Below are 17,482 nucleotides of genomic sequence, written 5' to 3' on the forward strand. Positions count from 1 at the left end.
TGTGGTGCATTTGCGTACGTAGCTAACACACTTTTTTTTTATCATGAACGAAGATATATAATTCAAAGTGTGTAGTGTATGTAGACCCTAGTTATATAGTTTGGTATGGTATGCCATTCATTCATTTCACTTTTCATGTTCAAAATGAATGCGAGGAGCCCTTGAACTTTCTAAAGAGACTTTGAAGATGTGCCACTTGCAGTAGCAAAATAGCTGTTGGGTGGGTGAATGTTGGTTTGATGTGACCAATGAGGAACATGCAAAATGATGGAGCTCATATTTGGACAAGGAATCGCTTGAAAACTATGAGACACGCAATGGTAGGGATGTGAAATATGGAAGGTGGGCAAATATAACACATAAACATGTTACGTAGATGAGTGAAAAGAAAGGGTTGAGGGGCAGGGGTACCGTTCGAATTATTCCAAGAAGTGACTCAGGATGATATAAAAACTGTGCACAACCAAATCAGGAAACCAATAATGCAACAATATAAGGATAAAGGGGTAGTCTTGAAAGGTGTATACCAACCCGTACATGTCCCTGAGCCAATTAGCATGTGGCCAAAGTGGAGCTGTTCCGGCATTAATTCTGTGTACCCCTAGAGACCCATTTGAGATGAGAAAGGAACAAAAAAAAACCTGCAAAGATTCTCTCTCTCTCTCTCTCTTTTCTCGCCATAAAATTTAAGTGAATTTGATTTCAAAATCTCATCCAGATTAGAGCATGTCTCAAAACTTATTAAGTGTTTACAAATATATTAACGAATCACTCACGTCAATAAAATTCTCATAGAGATTTAAACTCACGTCCTTGTAGAATACGATTAATTCTTATCAACTAAACCAAGCTTTGTTGCCAAGATTCTCTCACTCAAAGGAAAAAAAGAGTGAGTTAAATTTTTTTTTGCTTCCATTGTGGTCCACCTGGTCACCATCAATTTCCGGCTAAAAGAGTGGCACCCACTTACAGAACATTTTCATGCTACCAAATTCTCAACTATATTCTTTGCAGTCTTCAGAAAAAACAGCAATGCAAAAATTCCTCTATGTGCCATCCATGTCCAATTGTGCACTCAGTGCCGTGTGCTTTGATAAGTGTACTAGTATGTATGTTTACAAGCCTCTTATGGCCTTTTTATGACTCCAAATAAATAATCAGTTATCTTATTTATTTATTGGGACACATTAATTTGAAGCCCAGAACATTATTAATGAAACAAATCAGGCTTTTGCTTTGTGAACCCAGCATTCTACTTATGCACCTAATACCTTTTTCTGAAATTCCAGAAATACCCCTAGTTACTTCTTCTTCTTCCTTTTGCCTTCTTCACTCATTCATTATGTTGCTTTCTTCGCATTCATTCATTCTCGTGAGAGGAGAGGTCCTTCATTGTCGTGCCTGCTTTGGTCTAGGTGCAAGTGTTACAGTGGTTCGTCAGCAAGTGATGGTTGGTGTATCTATTAACGACAGAAGTAAGGTACTGCAACCTCTCATCGATCTAATTTTTTCCATATTAAACTTATGAATTGATAATCCGTAAGTTATATAAAAATTACGGATTGATAATCCGTAAGTTTTATATAACTTACAAATTACCAATTCGTATATTACTTACGGATTGACAATCCGTAAGAATCATACAGATTGACAATGCGTAAATTACTTACGGATTGATAATCCGTAAATTCTATTTTTTTTAACTTTTTTAAAATTTGTTTTATTGCTTTTTTAAAACTAATTAGTATTATTATTTAAAATATTTTTAAATACCTAAAGTTTCATAATTCATTCGTACCTTTTAGTTTTTATAGTTTGAAAGTGGTATTTGTTTTAAAATAATTTAGACTTTTATTTTATTTAAGTTATTTATTTTAATTTTTTTTAGTCCATATAATTTTATGAATTACAATTAAGTAAAAAAAACATTAGCAGCACATTCATAGGTAATTTATCACAATATAATTTATAATACAAAAGAGTTAAGATTTATAACTAATTTGTAGGTAATTACTTATGTATTTTGTTGTAGTAAGGACTAAAAGATAAGTCCCTAAAAGAGTTGATAATTTGTTTGGTAGCTAGCACTCAATGAGTATTTAAATATTTATAATATTTGTGTAAATATTATTAAGTTGACTACTTTATGGAAGTCAAAAAATAATTATATTATGTCATATATTAGTTTATGGATGTCTAAATTTTAACATATATGATTATCAATTTTACTGTATTGTATTACTAAATGCAGTAAAAAAAATTTAAAAATTGTGTGATAGTATGAGTATGGGTTGGTCAGAGGTTATTTGTTTGTTGTTGAATTTTTTTATGTTTTGCTAAGATGGACGAAGATCAATGGATGCATGACAATGTAATGTTTGAAGAAGTTGATGTGAATGAAGCAAACAAAGAGGAACCTGGTGTACATCAACACGTTGATAGTTTCGATGCCTTCAATATTTTTCAGGTATTAATATGATTTTTTGTTGTTAAAGTAAGTAAATGAATGTCCCTTGAAGACTAAACATGTATGAATTGCATTGTAAGTGCTTGTTACCCGTGATTATGTTTTGCATTGGGCTTAATCTGTTGCTTATGATATTGGTTTTGTGGCGATGATTATGAGGTAAGACATAGATACTGGTATTAGAGGAAGGACCTTATTTGTTTTAATTGGTTGTGAAAGGAGTGATCAGTATAGGGTCAGAAGAAAGATTTAGTATGAACAGTTACTGGTAGTGAAAAATGTGGGTGTCCCTTTAAGCTGCAGGTGAAACTAGTGGTGGGAGGCGAATAATGGATGGTGAAGTTAATGTGTGGGAGTCACAATCATGAATTGACTAAATCATTAATTAGACATTCATATGTTGGTCGACTAACTAAGGATGAGAAGATTATTATTGTTGATATGACAAAGTCAATGGTCAAACCAAGAAATATTCTTCAAACATTGAAAGAGCACAATGTCAACAGTTATACAACAATTAAGCAAGTATACAATGCAAAAAATATATATCGTTCTTCCATAAGAGACAATAATACTGAAATGCAACAACTAATAAAGCTTCATGAACGGGATCAGTATATTCATTGGCATAGATTGAAGGATGAAGATGTTATACGTGATATATTTTGAAGTCATCCTAATGCAATCAAATTATCCAATGCCTGTAATTTGGTATTTCTCATAGATAATACCTACAAAACAAACAGGTACAGGTTGTCGTTACTTGACATGGTTAGTGTGACATCAACAGGGATGACATTTTTTACTGCTTTTGCCTATTTGGAGGGAAAACATCTAAATAATGATGTTTGGACTCTAGAACAGTTTTGAGGCATTTTCTCAAACATGATGCACTCCCTGGAGTTATTGTTACCGACAGAGATCTAGCATTGATGAATGTAGTGACTATTTTCCTTGAGTCTGCTAATTTGTTGTGTCAGTTTCACATTGATCAGAATGTGAAGGCAAAATGTAAAATCCTGGTTGGTCAAAAAAATGCATGAGATTATGTCATGAAAGCTTGAGAGAGTTTGGTGGATTGTCCTTCTGATCAACAGTTCGATGAATGTCATATGAAGTTTGAAATTGTTTGGTGGATTGTCATTCTGATCAACAGGTGCAGCTACAGATGGTTCTGCCATAGCCGCCGCAGCGACCAACTGCTGAGGAGGATCTAGTTCAATAAATGTCTCACCGTACACCCCAGGTGGATGTCTAAGAGAATCCCCAAGCTATGTCAAACTCATGAAAGGATGAGATATCATGTAGAACTACTCTATGTAGTTTGTTGCACATTGTTCAAGCGCAACACAAATCTGACTCACCCGTGCAAGATATTCAAAAAACTGAATCCATCTATCATCTATTGATAAAGATGGAGCAGCAGGATGTGGAGGAATGGTCTGCACATAATCAAACTGTCGCACAACCCTCTCTGGTCAGTGTATGACAGTAGAGGGACCTCATCTGATATGTCCAGAAAATAATGAGACCAGTTCTAATTCTATGAATGCACGATGGTCATTATAAGGATCCAGTACACAACATCAGATGTCAATCTATCCAACTGCTTACGATACACCGACACTGGTAATGCCTTCCCAGACTTCCAATGACAAGCAAGTGGTTTTCTCTCATGATAATCTTTAGCAGCAATAGAAAAAGCAACAATAGGAAAATGCTCATACATCCAACATTGCACATATTTAAAATAATTCAAAACAATACTCAATATAAACTACAAAACTAAAAATTAAATTTTAAAAAAATTATAAATACCTGTAAAAGTGTGATATATCCTACAAATTGCCTGACGCTTATCTTTGACGCATCATTAAAATTCTCATACATATGGACCAGTGCAGCAGCTCCTCATATGTAGCTTTCATTTTGGCTTAGGTCACAAAATGTATCCAAGAATACCACACGCATGTGTGTGGCACTCTTGTTAGCAAAGAATGTGTAACCTACCAAAGGCAAAAGATATGCTCGAGCTGCTACAGTCCACTGTCTTGCATCACAGTTGCTACGATAAATGTCTCGCAGCCAGGATAGCCGAATATTTGCCCCATGACATTACAATGTCTCATCTCTTGCTTCTTGTGAACTGACTTCAAGAAAGTCAACTAACAAGTCCTTGACTTTGTCTACATTAAAAGCCTCAAAGCTATGGAAGGCGCCTGTAATAGGCAAATGTAGCAACGATATCACATTATCGAGGGTGATAATCACCTCTCCTACTAAAGATGGAAACTACTAGTTTCCTTATGTCACTCTCCGCAAAAGCAAATATAAGTCGCATGTCATCCGTGTTCAAGGAACATTCAATCAGAGGACTTAATCCTATGACAGCCACTATGCCTTTAATCTCTAGAGCAGCCCTTCCAAATTTTTCTACCTTCCTTCCATGGGAGGACAACTTCAACTCAAGACGTTCTTGAAAATAAAAATTTAAATCATTTCAACTTGAATAAAAAATAGTTATGGAAATATTATATATTTTAAAAGATAAATACCTCTCTATTTCAAACTATGATTGCCACATGATGAACATAGTCCACCAAAATTGTGGTATCATGGGGCCCACCTTCAGCAACTACCTCCTAAGGCTGGTGATGAACCTCGTCAGCTATATGATCTACATGCTCAACATCCTCAGCAACATGTGCAGTTGTCCGTTGCCTACATGCAGATGTTGTTGACCTTTGATGCTGGAAGGCTTCATTCGCATCACCACTAACTTTTGTCCCTAAGGATCTTCCTATAATCCTGCCTAAAGCCTAACGCAATCATGGTTCTAACCATAATCTACACATTTAAATAGGAATAATAATTAATGTCATCGTTCAAATAATAATTCAATCGATTACTATTTAATAATTCATAAATAAAAAAATTATTATTTTTTAAATAAATTTTTTATGACTTTTATATATTCATTAATGAATATAGAAATTCTTTTTTCAAATTTATAGAATTGACATTACTAATTCTAGTAAACTTAAATTAATGACCAAAATCTAAGTAGAATTTTGTTTTTTTTTTTATTTCTAATAAATGACTATTTCATTTTTTTAACAAATTAGTATCTCAATACCTTTAAATAATTTTAAACAAATGAAGAAATTTCAATTTTATACTTCCAAACACTATTTATATAAGTATTTAATATTATGAGTGTAATAATATATATAGCACTATATCAATAAAAAAATTGTAATTTGAAAATTTAGATTTTCTTGTTAAACTAAATTGTCAAATATATACTAATAAAAATTTGGAATTTATGATATTTAAAAAATTTATAAAAAAAAACTTTTTTAAATACAAAATATAATTAAATTACTTATATTTTAAAAATAAATAAACAAATAAATAAAATAAAATAATATTTATACATTCATTTTAAATAAAAAAATTCTTAAATTATTTATTAAAAACCAACTTCCAAAAACAAATATAATTAATTAAATAAAAACACATACAAAATATACAACAATATTTAGTTATTAAAAAATATTTTACAACAAAAACATTATTTTATTTTTAATTAAAAAATATTTATTCAATTATTATTTTATTAAATATTAAATTAAAAAAAGTTATGAATTGCAAATTCTTATAATTCACACGGATTGTCAATCTGTATTATCCATACATATTGTCAATCCGTATGAGTTATACGGATTATCAATCTTGATAACTCAATGCGAAACAAGTAGAGGGCGGAGACAAATCACTTATGGTGGAGACAATGGCAAAGGCGATGTCAACGGCGGGGAAACTCACTGGCGGCGCGACAAGGAGCATATGGAGGGACGAACGATGGCGTTTGACGATGCAAGGAAGGAGAGCGCAGAAGTGAAGAAGAAGAAGACAAACAGTAGTCGTGAGGAAGAGAAAGAAGGAGACATACATATTTTTTAAATTTAAGTGAAAGACATTTTCGTCATTTCACTTAAAATGTTGGGTGCACCAGTAATTTTAATGGATGCACAAAGAAAAACCCAACAAATACACACAAAACAGGCCCAAAACAACAAGAGCACATGTAAATGCAAAAGAAAGCATTGTTTGAGTGCTTATATAGTATAGAAAACTTGGAGGCCTTTACTTCTTGCATCATGTAGATTTCTTTTACACCAAAAAAAGAGTTATTCTTGGTGCCTGGATCCTTTTATATATATATATATATATATATATATATATATTATATATATCTTTGGATTTGGACCATTTTGATACAGAAACATCTTATTTTGTTTGCCCATTATGAAGGAACTTTAGTCAGGCTTTATAGCCTAGAACCACAAAAAATATGTAAATTGCTTCGCATAATTAGCATCACATTTTGCAATGACAAATAAATAGTATAGTTTATGCTAGATACGATTCCACCAATACCATTACAACCATTCAGCCAAAGCTATTCACAACATTGAACACGTCTTACAATATGTACAGATCTTCCATTTAACACATTCTGCATTTTATAATATGGAGCAAAACAATTCACAGCATTGGTCACATTCTTCCCTTATAATATGGACTAAAATTGATTGTTCAATTAAATAAACCAACTGCCCCGCTAGTTAAATATTTTCATGTAGAGTGAGCAAGACACAAGATCTTCTTCAAGTCCATATGCATAGAGACATGAGAAATCTTTCCTTGTTAAAACCATTAATGAACATTGTAGATGATAGGCAAAACAGATTCTACATTTCCATTTTTTTTTACAATGTTCTACATTATTTCCTTCTTCAAAAAATATGAACGTTCATTTTGGATGGTCAAAACACATTATTAAACATTCTATTGTCAATTTGAAGTGTGTCTAATAAAACTATAAAAGAATACCTAGCTTAAAGTTTAAAAAGTATAATTAAAAACTAAAAACTCGCAAGTTAGTTTACCTGTGGGTTACTGAATATTCACGTATAATCATGTTAATATTTAGTAACCTCAGCTTATGTAATTGCTATAGAGATTCTTCATTTTCAGTTTCTCTGTTAACTGTTCTTGGGCATCCTTACATATTTTGCTTAATTAAAAAAAAATTATCACGTCTCTCTCTTACACTGCCGGAGCAAGTTTCAGTCTCTAAGAGGAGAAAGCTTCGGTCTTTCTTTCCCTAATCTCTCTTAGCTGGTCTTAATTTTTAATTAGCTAAGAATATTGATTAAGTGAATAAAAACAATTAATCTCAGCCGTTCATTGTTTACATCTAACGGTGATAAATAGTGGTCCACGGTTTTACTATTCCACGGTAGAATCCAGCATGTTTCCCAAACTGGAAAAAAAAAGAAAAAAAAAATCTCCAGACTTCTGATCTAAGGCTCCCAAGAGTGCATACTGATACAATTCTGGAATTAAAAGGAACAAATAAGGATATTTTAGACAAAAAAATTCATTAAAATTCATGTAGTCCTCATTTGACAATATCAAACTAACATTTCTTACGTCTAACATATCAAAGAGTGACTTCCAAAAAAAAATAAAATCAAAGCGTAAAACAAAAAAACAACAATTAGAATATATTTTTGTAGGATTAAAAAAAGTAAAAATGTCCAATGTAATAAAAGCAAAACATAGGGGTGGTGATTATAATTTACCCTAAAAGTAATGCGGAAAAAGAGAAGGATCAATAAAAGCAAACAACAAGGCTAATTATTGTAATTAACTAAAAAACATCAAAAAGATGGTATGTGAAAGAAAAACTAACTAGTAGGATTTTTTGTAGATTCAAAAAACAAGAGTGTCTAGTGTAATAAAATAATGGTTGTAATTTACTCTAATTTTATTTATGGGTCACTTTAGTCCACGTCTAATATTTTGGAGTAGGTGAATAAATTTATTGATTAGAATTTTGCAGGATACAAAATTTTAAAAAAAGATGATTGTGGACCAAGACATTGACACACCAGAGAGAGATAAAGATAAATGATGAGTGTGTACAAGCTGTTTGGAGTAAAAATTGTTACTTAGAAATTTAAGGACTAATTTTATCATTTATATAATTTTTTATTGCTAATCTTGTCAAGTTTATATTCAGCTTGGCTACTACAAAGTTGATTTTTTGTTGTGGTCTTATTGTTTAAACTTACTTGTTACATTTACTATCGTCGCCGATTAAGTCAAATAACAAACTGTTGGGTAGTACCGTTAATCTTTGTCATCACTTTGCATTGTTGATGAACTTAAGCTAATGAAACTGTGGGTCTTTGCATGAAATCTCTACACGTGCTTTTATTGATATGCCAAGTTGGTTTTATTTAACTCCGTAGCTAGGAGCACTTTGTGGTAGCTAACATTCGGATAGGGCTTGGTTACCAATATTTGAGATGATTGAAAGTTTTGCCTGTGGCGTCTTCACTGACAGTGTTGCTTACTTGGATCTTGTTTTGTTGATTGCTGAGGATTGCTATAAGAGTTCATTGACCGTCACAAGAAGAAAATAGACTGTTCTTGTTGTTGTTGTTGTTTGTGGCGAAGGGTGTTTTGATCTAAGGATTTTTCATTGATATTGGACTCTTGGTACTGAAAGGTAAAGCTAAAAGCACTAAATGAAAGAAAAGCTAATATATATGGTGGTAATATATCCCGTGCATATTCTGTTGGAAAGGAAATACCAAACTTCCAATGTGGATGTGCCTTCCTGTATCTGATGTAATGTTCTACATTGAAATGTGTTCTCTTAGTGGAGTGTTGTCTATATAAATGTGGACATTTTCTCTACAAGTTTCATGTCATTAATATCTTGAGGCAAAATGAGAGTTTTATTCGATGGCATACTTTAAACTGATCCGTGGCATTATTTAATGCTTTTCATGTTTTTGTAATGAGAAGTATTTTTTTTTCCATGGTAATTACAAGTTCAAATTGAACACACGCAATTGTATTGGATGTTTGCTAATTTGCATAAAACTTGAGTTGCAGGAGCACCCCCCTGAGATGGAGATAAAGCCTGAAGAATACAGCAGGAGACAACTAAAGGAATCAAAGTTCAAAAAAGGGATAGTAGAGGAAGTGAGCAGGGATGACAAAGGTTATAAGGGTGTTTGGTTTCTTGATACTGTTGTTGATATAATAGGAAAAGACAGGTTTCAAGTAGAATATAGGGACCTGAAAACCAATGGTGGCACCCAGCTTTTGAAAGAAGAAATTGATGCACGGCTTATTAGGCCCTGCCCTCCTGAAGTTTCATTTGCTGGCCCTTTCAAACAGTTCCAAGAAGTTGATGCATGGTATAATAATGACGGGTGGTGGGAAGCCGTTGCTCATGAAGTACTAAATAGCAGAGAATGTTTGTACAAAGATTACTAGTTTGATGGAAAATGGGTGATGCCTTCCAAGGTAAAGAAGCTTCTCCTTTTTATAATCACTCTTTTCTTCGGCAATGCAATTGATATTATTAACTGTTTCCAAAATTGATTTAGGGGATAGTAAAACTTCAAACACAAATGTTTGCTAAACTCTCTTAGATTTGATTAGAATATCCTATATCTGGTTACTTTAGATTATGAATCAGTTTCTCCAGAGGAGTTCTAGCATCAATTGAAACTTGAGACTTCAATTGAATGATCCCAAGATAAAAAAGCTTTGTAACAATTTTCCAGCAAAAGGAACTTACAAAAGCAAATCATTTGCATCATGCTTAACTTGTTATATTAATTTCATGGTTGTCACTTGATATAAAGTTGCCTGTTTTGTTTCAATAAATTAAATTCAAGTTCAATGCTACTGAAATATTTTCAAACTATAGTAGCAGTTATAAATAACATAATATTATGTGTTTAAGTGTCATTTTCTTCCTAATCTCTCTTGCATCCTTTTTTCTTCTTTTTTTTTTTGGCGGAAATGCTTAAATGTATTGGACAATATGGATTTTAAAATATCAGAAATCAAGTGAGCTGGTAAAGAAATTTGGAGATATGATGCCTAAAACCAAGAATAGCACTGGGATTAAAGTAATGTTGAAACGTCATAAGCCTAACGATAGTTCAAAGAAGCCTAGAGATGTAACAGCAAGGACCATGAACACCCAAAGCAAATTTGTGGCACATTCATGCAAAGGTGAAAATGTAGAAGTCAAAAGTGATGAAGAAGGCTACCAAGGTGCCTGGTATATACTGTCATTGTTGTCAACTCTTGGCAGAATGGCAAGTACTTGGTGGAGTATTTGACCCTGAAAACCGATGACTGGACTGAACAACTGAAAGAAGTGGCAGATGCTTCAGATATCAGGCCATATCCACCAGATGTCAAACGTGTTAACTGCTTTGCACTGCGTGAAATGGTTGATGCTTGGTACAATGAAGGATAGTGGGTAGGTCAGGTATCTAGTGTTCTTCCTGGCTTCAAGTATAAGGTTTACTTTTGGCATACAAAGGAGGAGCAGGAATTGGATCATTGTCATCTGAGGCCTCATCAAGAATGGATTTTTGGAAAATGGGTGCTTGCTTCTTTGGTATGACTTAAACAACACATTCTTTTATTTATTAATTTAGCAAAGTAGTCTTTTATGGATTTGGATTATCTGTTGTCACACAGTATACAGTTGGAAATGTGAACAGTCTGATTTCACCAAAGGGTCAGTATTTTAAAAGTGTTTTTAAGTTGAATTTATTGAAATGATTTATAAATCATTAGATCTTCATTAGATGGTTCTTATCGTTCGAATGCGTGAATGCATGTTTTATCCGACTGGAGGTAATCATGATCCGTTTTTTATTCATTTAATGTGATATGTTTGGTATAATTTATTGATCTTCCTTGCCTTTATATTCGATTAGTGGGTAATCTCACAACGTGCTGGCAATGTCCCTTTAATCTGTTGCTGTGTACTGTGTGTGAAAACCTTCTAATTGTTTCCCATATTTTAAATTATTCATACTTCTCATCCAGTGGTAAATTAATGGAACTTGTATAATTAATTGTTCCATTCACATATATTTGAGCTTTATTATCTGTTGTTTTCTAAACTTTTTTCATTATGACTATTTTTTTTTTTGAAGAGTTATTCCATTATGACTTGAGTGATGGATTAATTTCATTACTCATTTCATTTACCATGAGTTCAAAACTGAATGTTTTAATTTTATTTGTTCATTATGGTTTCTTCTAGGGCTGAAGACCTGATCATTAGTGAACTACTTGAGGCTCTTCCTGCCACTTTGCAATTTCACTGAAAATGCTTTCTACTACCGTCACTCACTCACACCTCCTACTTCCCAAAATCTTTCTCTACTGAATGCGTTTCCATTTAGGACTTTGTGGAGTTGAGATGTAATCTGTAAATCAATATGTTGGTGTTGCTGATGATCACCCAGTTGATAACTGTAACCTTAACTTCCTAATTTAGTTAGAATCCCACTGACATTACTCTGGTACATAAGTATGTTGGTATTGTTTTATGGATGCCTCGTCTTTTTTATAAGTATTTTTGTTTAAGAGAAAAAAGTTTAAAAAAAGGGAAAGAAAAGAGGAAAAAAGATGTTGTAAAAAGTGAGATGATGTTTTAGATGCTTTGGTAAAAAAAAGAAAATAAAAAGAAAGATTGATAGAAATAAGTTCTTTCTTAGGGCCGTCCACAGTTCAGATTTTTTAAAAAAGAAATGATCCATCTTATAAAAGTGATATGATTAACCGAATGATTTCTATAAACTAGATTGGTACGTTTTTTCTTCAAATTGGTTTGATTTTAATAGCTTCTATTCAATCAATTCAGTTATCTATTTTATACTCATATATGGTTTGATTTTTTTATATAAAAAACGAATCCAACTCCTTCATAAACACGTAAATGAACCATTTTTATAAATTGGTTTAGTTTCGATGTTGTCTCAAAACAGTTTTGGTTTTTATATTTGTTTTTTTTTTCACAACCCTATTCTTTCATTTTATTTGGGTGTGTAAAATGAGACAAAAAAAGAAGAAAAATGACATGTATAAATAATTTAAATTTCAGAAAAAAAATTAAAATACCCTAAGTAAAAAAATGAGCGATGTAATACAAATAACTAATAAGTATAATTTTCTAATTATATAAAAAAGAAGACCTGATTCTCCCTTTATCCTCTAAAAATATTTGCAAAATGAAAAAAGTTCTATTAATATTAGCTATAATTTTGAAGAAAAAAATATGAACTTAAGTTAAATTTAATATTATTAAATAAATTAAATATTTTTAATTATTATAAATTAATTAATTAAGTCTAATAAAAAGATTAAAAAAAGAGTACAATATATACAAAAGGTTTATTAATTTTTACTAAAAAAGATACTCTCTTAATGCCTTTGTCTTCTTCTTTTTTTTTTGAGTTAGATGTAACTGTAATAAAAGTAGTTAAAAAATAAATTAAGGATAACAAATATGCATTCGAAATGAGATAATTATTTTTTAGAAATAGTTATGGATAATAATTGTTTTAAAATGTTGTATTTAAAACAAATTTAAATAGTTAATTATATTTTTTTTCAGGCATCATAAAAATATAAAATAAAACTCTCTTGGTCTGCATTCTGCATTTATCATATTATCATATGCTCCGCAGTTTACTCATTTCTGTCTACTTCTCATCCATCATATGACATATGTTCCTTCGATCCCCTTCTCTATTTTCCTTTATCCCATTGTCCGAATTCACGTTATTTTTCGTCCCAATCCTTAAGCTTTAAGCTCTAAACTGGATCCACCCCACCCACATACCCAGTCTTCCCTTTTTTGAGGTAAACGCTATGCTATATTACTCAATATAAAATATTCATTCATTCTTGCGTGTGCGTGTGTGTTGCGATAATGACGACTCAAATTCGATAATTCCCAATTGTTTTTTATTTCAAATGTAAACGCAAAATGAATACCCATTTTCCCCTTTTCCATTCTTCAACCATCACAAACCCACCACCGCCCCAAAGTTGAATCCTTTCTGTCCCCACAACATCAAGTGCAGCTTCTTCGGATGCCCCGAATTCTGTTCCGGTAAGCAAAGATCGAATCTTTGCCTTGTTTTTTGGTTGCCCAGGTTTTTTTATTTTCTTTTAAATTCTGCTATTCATGATCGGATTGCGTATTTGAGGTTTTGGTTTTCAGTTATGGATGTGCGAGGAGATGGGATTTTCCCGGATGAGGTGGTTATTCAGATTCTAGCAAGGTTGCCTGTGAAGTCCCTTTTCAGGTTCAAAACCGTGTGCAAATTGTGGTATAGGTTGTCTTTGGATAAGTATTTCGTTCAACTCTACAATGAGGTGTCTAGGAAGAACCCCATGATTCTGGTGGAGATTTCAGATTCGTCCGAGTCCAAAACTAGCTTAATCTGTGTTGATAATTTGAGGGGTGTGTCTGAATTTTCACTGAATTTCTTGAATGATAGAGTCAAGGTTCGAGCATCTTGTAATGGCTTGCTGTGCTGCTCTAGTATTCCTGATAAGGGTGTCTTCTATGTCTGCAATCCGGTAACTCGCGAGTACAGGTTGCTTCCCAAGAGTAGGGAAAGGCATGTGACTCGATTTTACCCGGATGGCGAGGCTACCTTGGTTGGTTTGGCCTGTGATTCGGCATATCGGAAGTTCAATGTTGTTCTAGCGGGATACCATCGCATGTTTGGTCATAGGCCAGATGGAAGTTTCATATGTTTGGTGTTTGATTCGGAGTTGAACAAGTGGAGGAAGTTCGTTTCGTTCCAAGATGACCATTTTACTCACATGAATAAGAACCAGGTTGTTTTTGTCAATAATGCTCTGCACTGGTTGACTGCTAGCTCTACTTATATACTTGTGCTTGATTTAAGTTGTGAGGTTTGGAGGAAGATGCAATTACCGTATGACTTGATTTGTGGAACGGGAAATAGGATTTATCTCTTGGACTTCGATGGCTGCTTGTCTGTTATTAAAATTTCAGAAGCATGGATGAATATATGGGTGCTAAAAGATTACTGGAAAGATGAATGGTGTATGGTGGATAAGGTGAGTCTGAGGTGTATCAGAGGAATGGTGCCAGGCATTTTTCCAATCAGTCAGACAGGTGAATGTGTTTTTTTGGCAACTCATAAGCAGATTTTGGTGTATCATCGCAAGACTCAAGTTTGGAAAGAAATGTACTCTGTGAAGTATAGCTCAACACTCCCATTATGGTTTTCTGCTCATGCATATCGCAGCACAATGTTCTCGTGTAACTGAGTCATGGTGACTGCATCAAATAACTTTTGTACATATATTTCTAGTTGCAAGTGTTTTATATTTATTTAAGTCATAGTTATTCGCTCAAGATATCATTTGTTTCTGGTAGTCATGTTAAGACTGTGATATTGTCTTTGCCATTATATGGCTGCACCGTTGTCTCTTGTAACTAGGGTGTGGCTTGCCGATCGATAAAAAAAACTGGTGTGTGGCTTCAATAAATGGCCTTTGTACATACATTTCTAGTTGCAACTTGCAAGTGTTTCATACTGATTTGGTCATTGTTATATGCTGGAGATATTGCATTTTTTCTGATACTATATCTTTTGTTGTAATTTTAATGTTTACTTCAAAAGATTTTTTTTTAAAGATTTAATTAAACAATATTATAAATTATTTATAACTCTCAATTTCTTTGTCTCAGGTTTGTTTCTTATATATATATATATATATATATATATATATATATATATATATATATATATATATTCTTCAATGTAGGATAAAACATAGGTGTGTGTGAGAAATTTTTTTTGATCAAGTGATATTATTTGTTCCTTCTCTTTGCTTCTTTTAATCTATCTCCCTTTTTATTTTTGAGTTGTTTATCTTTGTGAGTTTGGTAATCTTAACTCTGCTAAGACATTCCTATTGTATCCTGGGAGGTTTGCGTAGGACACCGCGGATAAACTTTTTAGATCAATAAGTGTCATGTCTCAACAAGTTCAATCGTGTTCGAGATTTTCGACTTCAGCAACAATAATCTAAAAGGTTTATATCTTGGTTGAAGCTGCAAAACCTGTCAACAATGTTGATGCTTTCAACCCCATGCCACCGACTGCAACCTTTGCCAAGTCGTTGCCTGACGTCTCAAAAAATTGAGGTCTTCGTTGGCCAAAACTTTCGTCATTGGAGGAACATGTTCATACCTTGTTAGACATGCATGGAGTTGTCTTCGCTCTTCCACTCCTAGACCTGATGTCGTTGTTGATGCCAATCAACTTCGACAATGGGTTCAGGCCAATAAGGTATGTTGTCACACTTGGTTAAGTGTCATTTGTAATGATCTTTTCGATGTCTACTACTCCTACAAAGAATCCAAAGAGATATGAGACTCTCTCATACTCAAATACACTACCAAAAACGTGGTCAGACAGAGATTCATCATCGCCAACTATTACCGTTGGACGATGAACAAAGAAAGAGACATGAAGGTACAATTCAATGAATGCCACAAGTTGTTGTAAGACCTGGAGATTGAAAACATTTCTCTGCCTGATGAGTTTGTTTCTGAACTCCTAATTGAGAAGTTGTCAAAGTCTTAGATAGACTACAAACAACAGTTAAAGCACAGGCACAAACGAATGTCACTACCAGACTTTATCACCCACATTATCATTGAAGATACAAATAGGAAGGAAAGTATTGTAGTAAGAACCAAAGCAATGCATACCAAGGCAAACACAGTACAAGACAAACCGTTTCATAAGAGGTATGTCAACAAAACTAATCACAATAACAAGAAAAAGTACAAACATAATAACCTGTGTGTTGCTTCTTCTAATATGATCACATGTGCTCCTAATTCTAATCCTTCTTTCAAGAAAAATGGAGTTTGTTTTGTTTGTGGGAAGCCAAGAAATTTTGCTCCTCAATGCAGGTGCAGAGTTGTGGCTAACCAAGTTGAAGGAAATGATGTTATTGTTGCGGTCATTTCTCAAGTGAATGTTGTCACTAATGTGAACAAATGGGTGGTAGACTCTAAGGCTACCAGACACATTTGTGCTAATAAGATTATGCTTACCTCCTACATTGCTGTGGGGAATGGAGAATAACAAGTTTATCTTGGTGATTCGAGAACTACTCCGGTTCAAGGAAAGGAAAAAGTTATTCTCAAGTTCACATTTGGAAAAACATTGGCATTGAATGATGTGTTACATGTTCCCTCTATTAGATTTAACCTTATTTTTGTAACATTGTTGGAAAAGGTTGGGGTAAAAATATCCTTTGAGTCTAATTAGATAGTTATGATTAAGAATAATGTATTTGTGGGGAAGGGTTATTGTGATCAGTGTCTCTTTGTACTCAATGTTTCTGAAGTGATTAACGAGAATGCATCTTCTTCTGCTTACTTGATTGATTCTTATGATATATGGCATGCTAGATTACGACATGTTAATCCAACGTATGTTATGAAATTGCAACGAATAGGTTTAATTAATATGCATGGTAAACAAAGTAAGAAATGTGAAATATGTGTTAAATCAAAATTAACTAGAAATTATGTTCTTTTGTACAACGTGAAACTGAACTGCTAGGCTTAATTCATTTTGATCTTGTTGATTTAAAACAAACTATGACAAGAGGAGGTAAGAGTTTATTTTGTAACTTTTATAGATGATTACTCTAGATATAGTAAAGTTTATCTAATTAGACACAAAGATGAAGTGTTTGATATGTTCTTATCTTATAAAGCCGAAGTTGAAAATCAATTGAATAGAAAAATCAAAAGGCTAAGATTCGATAGGGGTGGGGAGTACACTTTGTTCAATGACTTTTGTGAAAAGGAAGGTATAATTCATGAAGTAACCCCACCATATTCACCCGAGTCAAATGAAGTAGCTGAAAGGAAAAATAAAATCCTTAAGGAAATTATGAATGCTTTACTTGTTAGTTTCTCTACTCCTAACAACCTTTGGGGAGAACTCCTTTTGACTGCTTGTATTTTACAAAAATAAAATTTCACATAAGAAAACAAGTTTGAGCCCTTATGAGTTATGGAAAGGATATAAACCA

The 17,482-nt window shown here is 33.0% G+C and overlaps 1 protein-coding gene, 1 long non-coding RNA gene and 1 pseudogene across 3 annotated transcripts; all 3 read left to right on the forward strand.

Moving 5' to 3' along the window:
- The first annotated feature begins 2,341 nt into the window (after nt 1-2,341).
- Nucleotides 2,342-10,982, forward strand: LOC114367735 (annotated as a pseudogene).
- A 2,074-nt stretch (nt 10,983-13,056) lies between these two features.
- LOC114367907 (F-box protein At5g49610-like) lies at nt 13,057-14,975 on the forward strand. 2 transcript variants are annotated; one of them, XM_028325160.1, is made up of 2 exons: nt 13,057-13,490; nt 13,588-14,975. In XM_028325160.1, the coding sequence occupies exons 1-2, from the start codon at nt 13,471-13,473 to the stop codon at nt 14,684-14,686; spliced, it is 1,119 nt and encodes a 372-aa protein (XP_028180961.1). In that variant the 5' UTR covers nt 13,057-13,470; the 3' UTR covers nt 14,687-14,975. The 2 variants fall into 2 exon arrangements, with proteins under 2 accessions (XP_028180961.1, XP_028180962.1); XM_028325161.1 differs by having other exon boundaries at nt 13,058-13,490; nt 13,602-14,975.
- A 275-nt stretch (nt 14,976-15,250) lies between these two features.
- Nucleotides 15,251-16,817, forward strand: LOC114425498. Its single transcript, XR_003669232.1, has 2 exons — nt 15,251-16,178; nt 16,347-16,817. It is a non-coding gene; the product is annotated as an uncharacterized LOC114425498 (long non-coding RNA).
- The last annotated feature ends 665 nt before the right edge of the window (nt 16,818-17,482 follow it).

The sequence above is a fragment of the Glycine soja genome, chromosome 9, assembly GCF_004193775.1.
Source record: "Glycine soja cultivar W05 chromosome 9, ASM419377v2, whole genome shotgun sequence".
Lineage (NCBI taxonomy): Eukaryota > Viridiplantae > Streptophyta > Magnoliopsida > Fabales > Fabaceae > Glycine > Glycine soja.

Excerpts from the sequence above, each read along its gene's own strand:
- LOC114367907 (XM_028325160.1), top strand. The coding sequence starts at position 13,471 with ATGCCCCGAATTCTGTTCCG. Across the intron at positions 13,491-13,587 it reads ATGCCCCGAATTCTGTTCCG|GTTTTGGTTTTCAGTTATGG; the intron begins GTAAGCAAAGAT and ends TGCGTATTTGAG.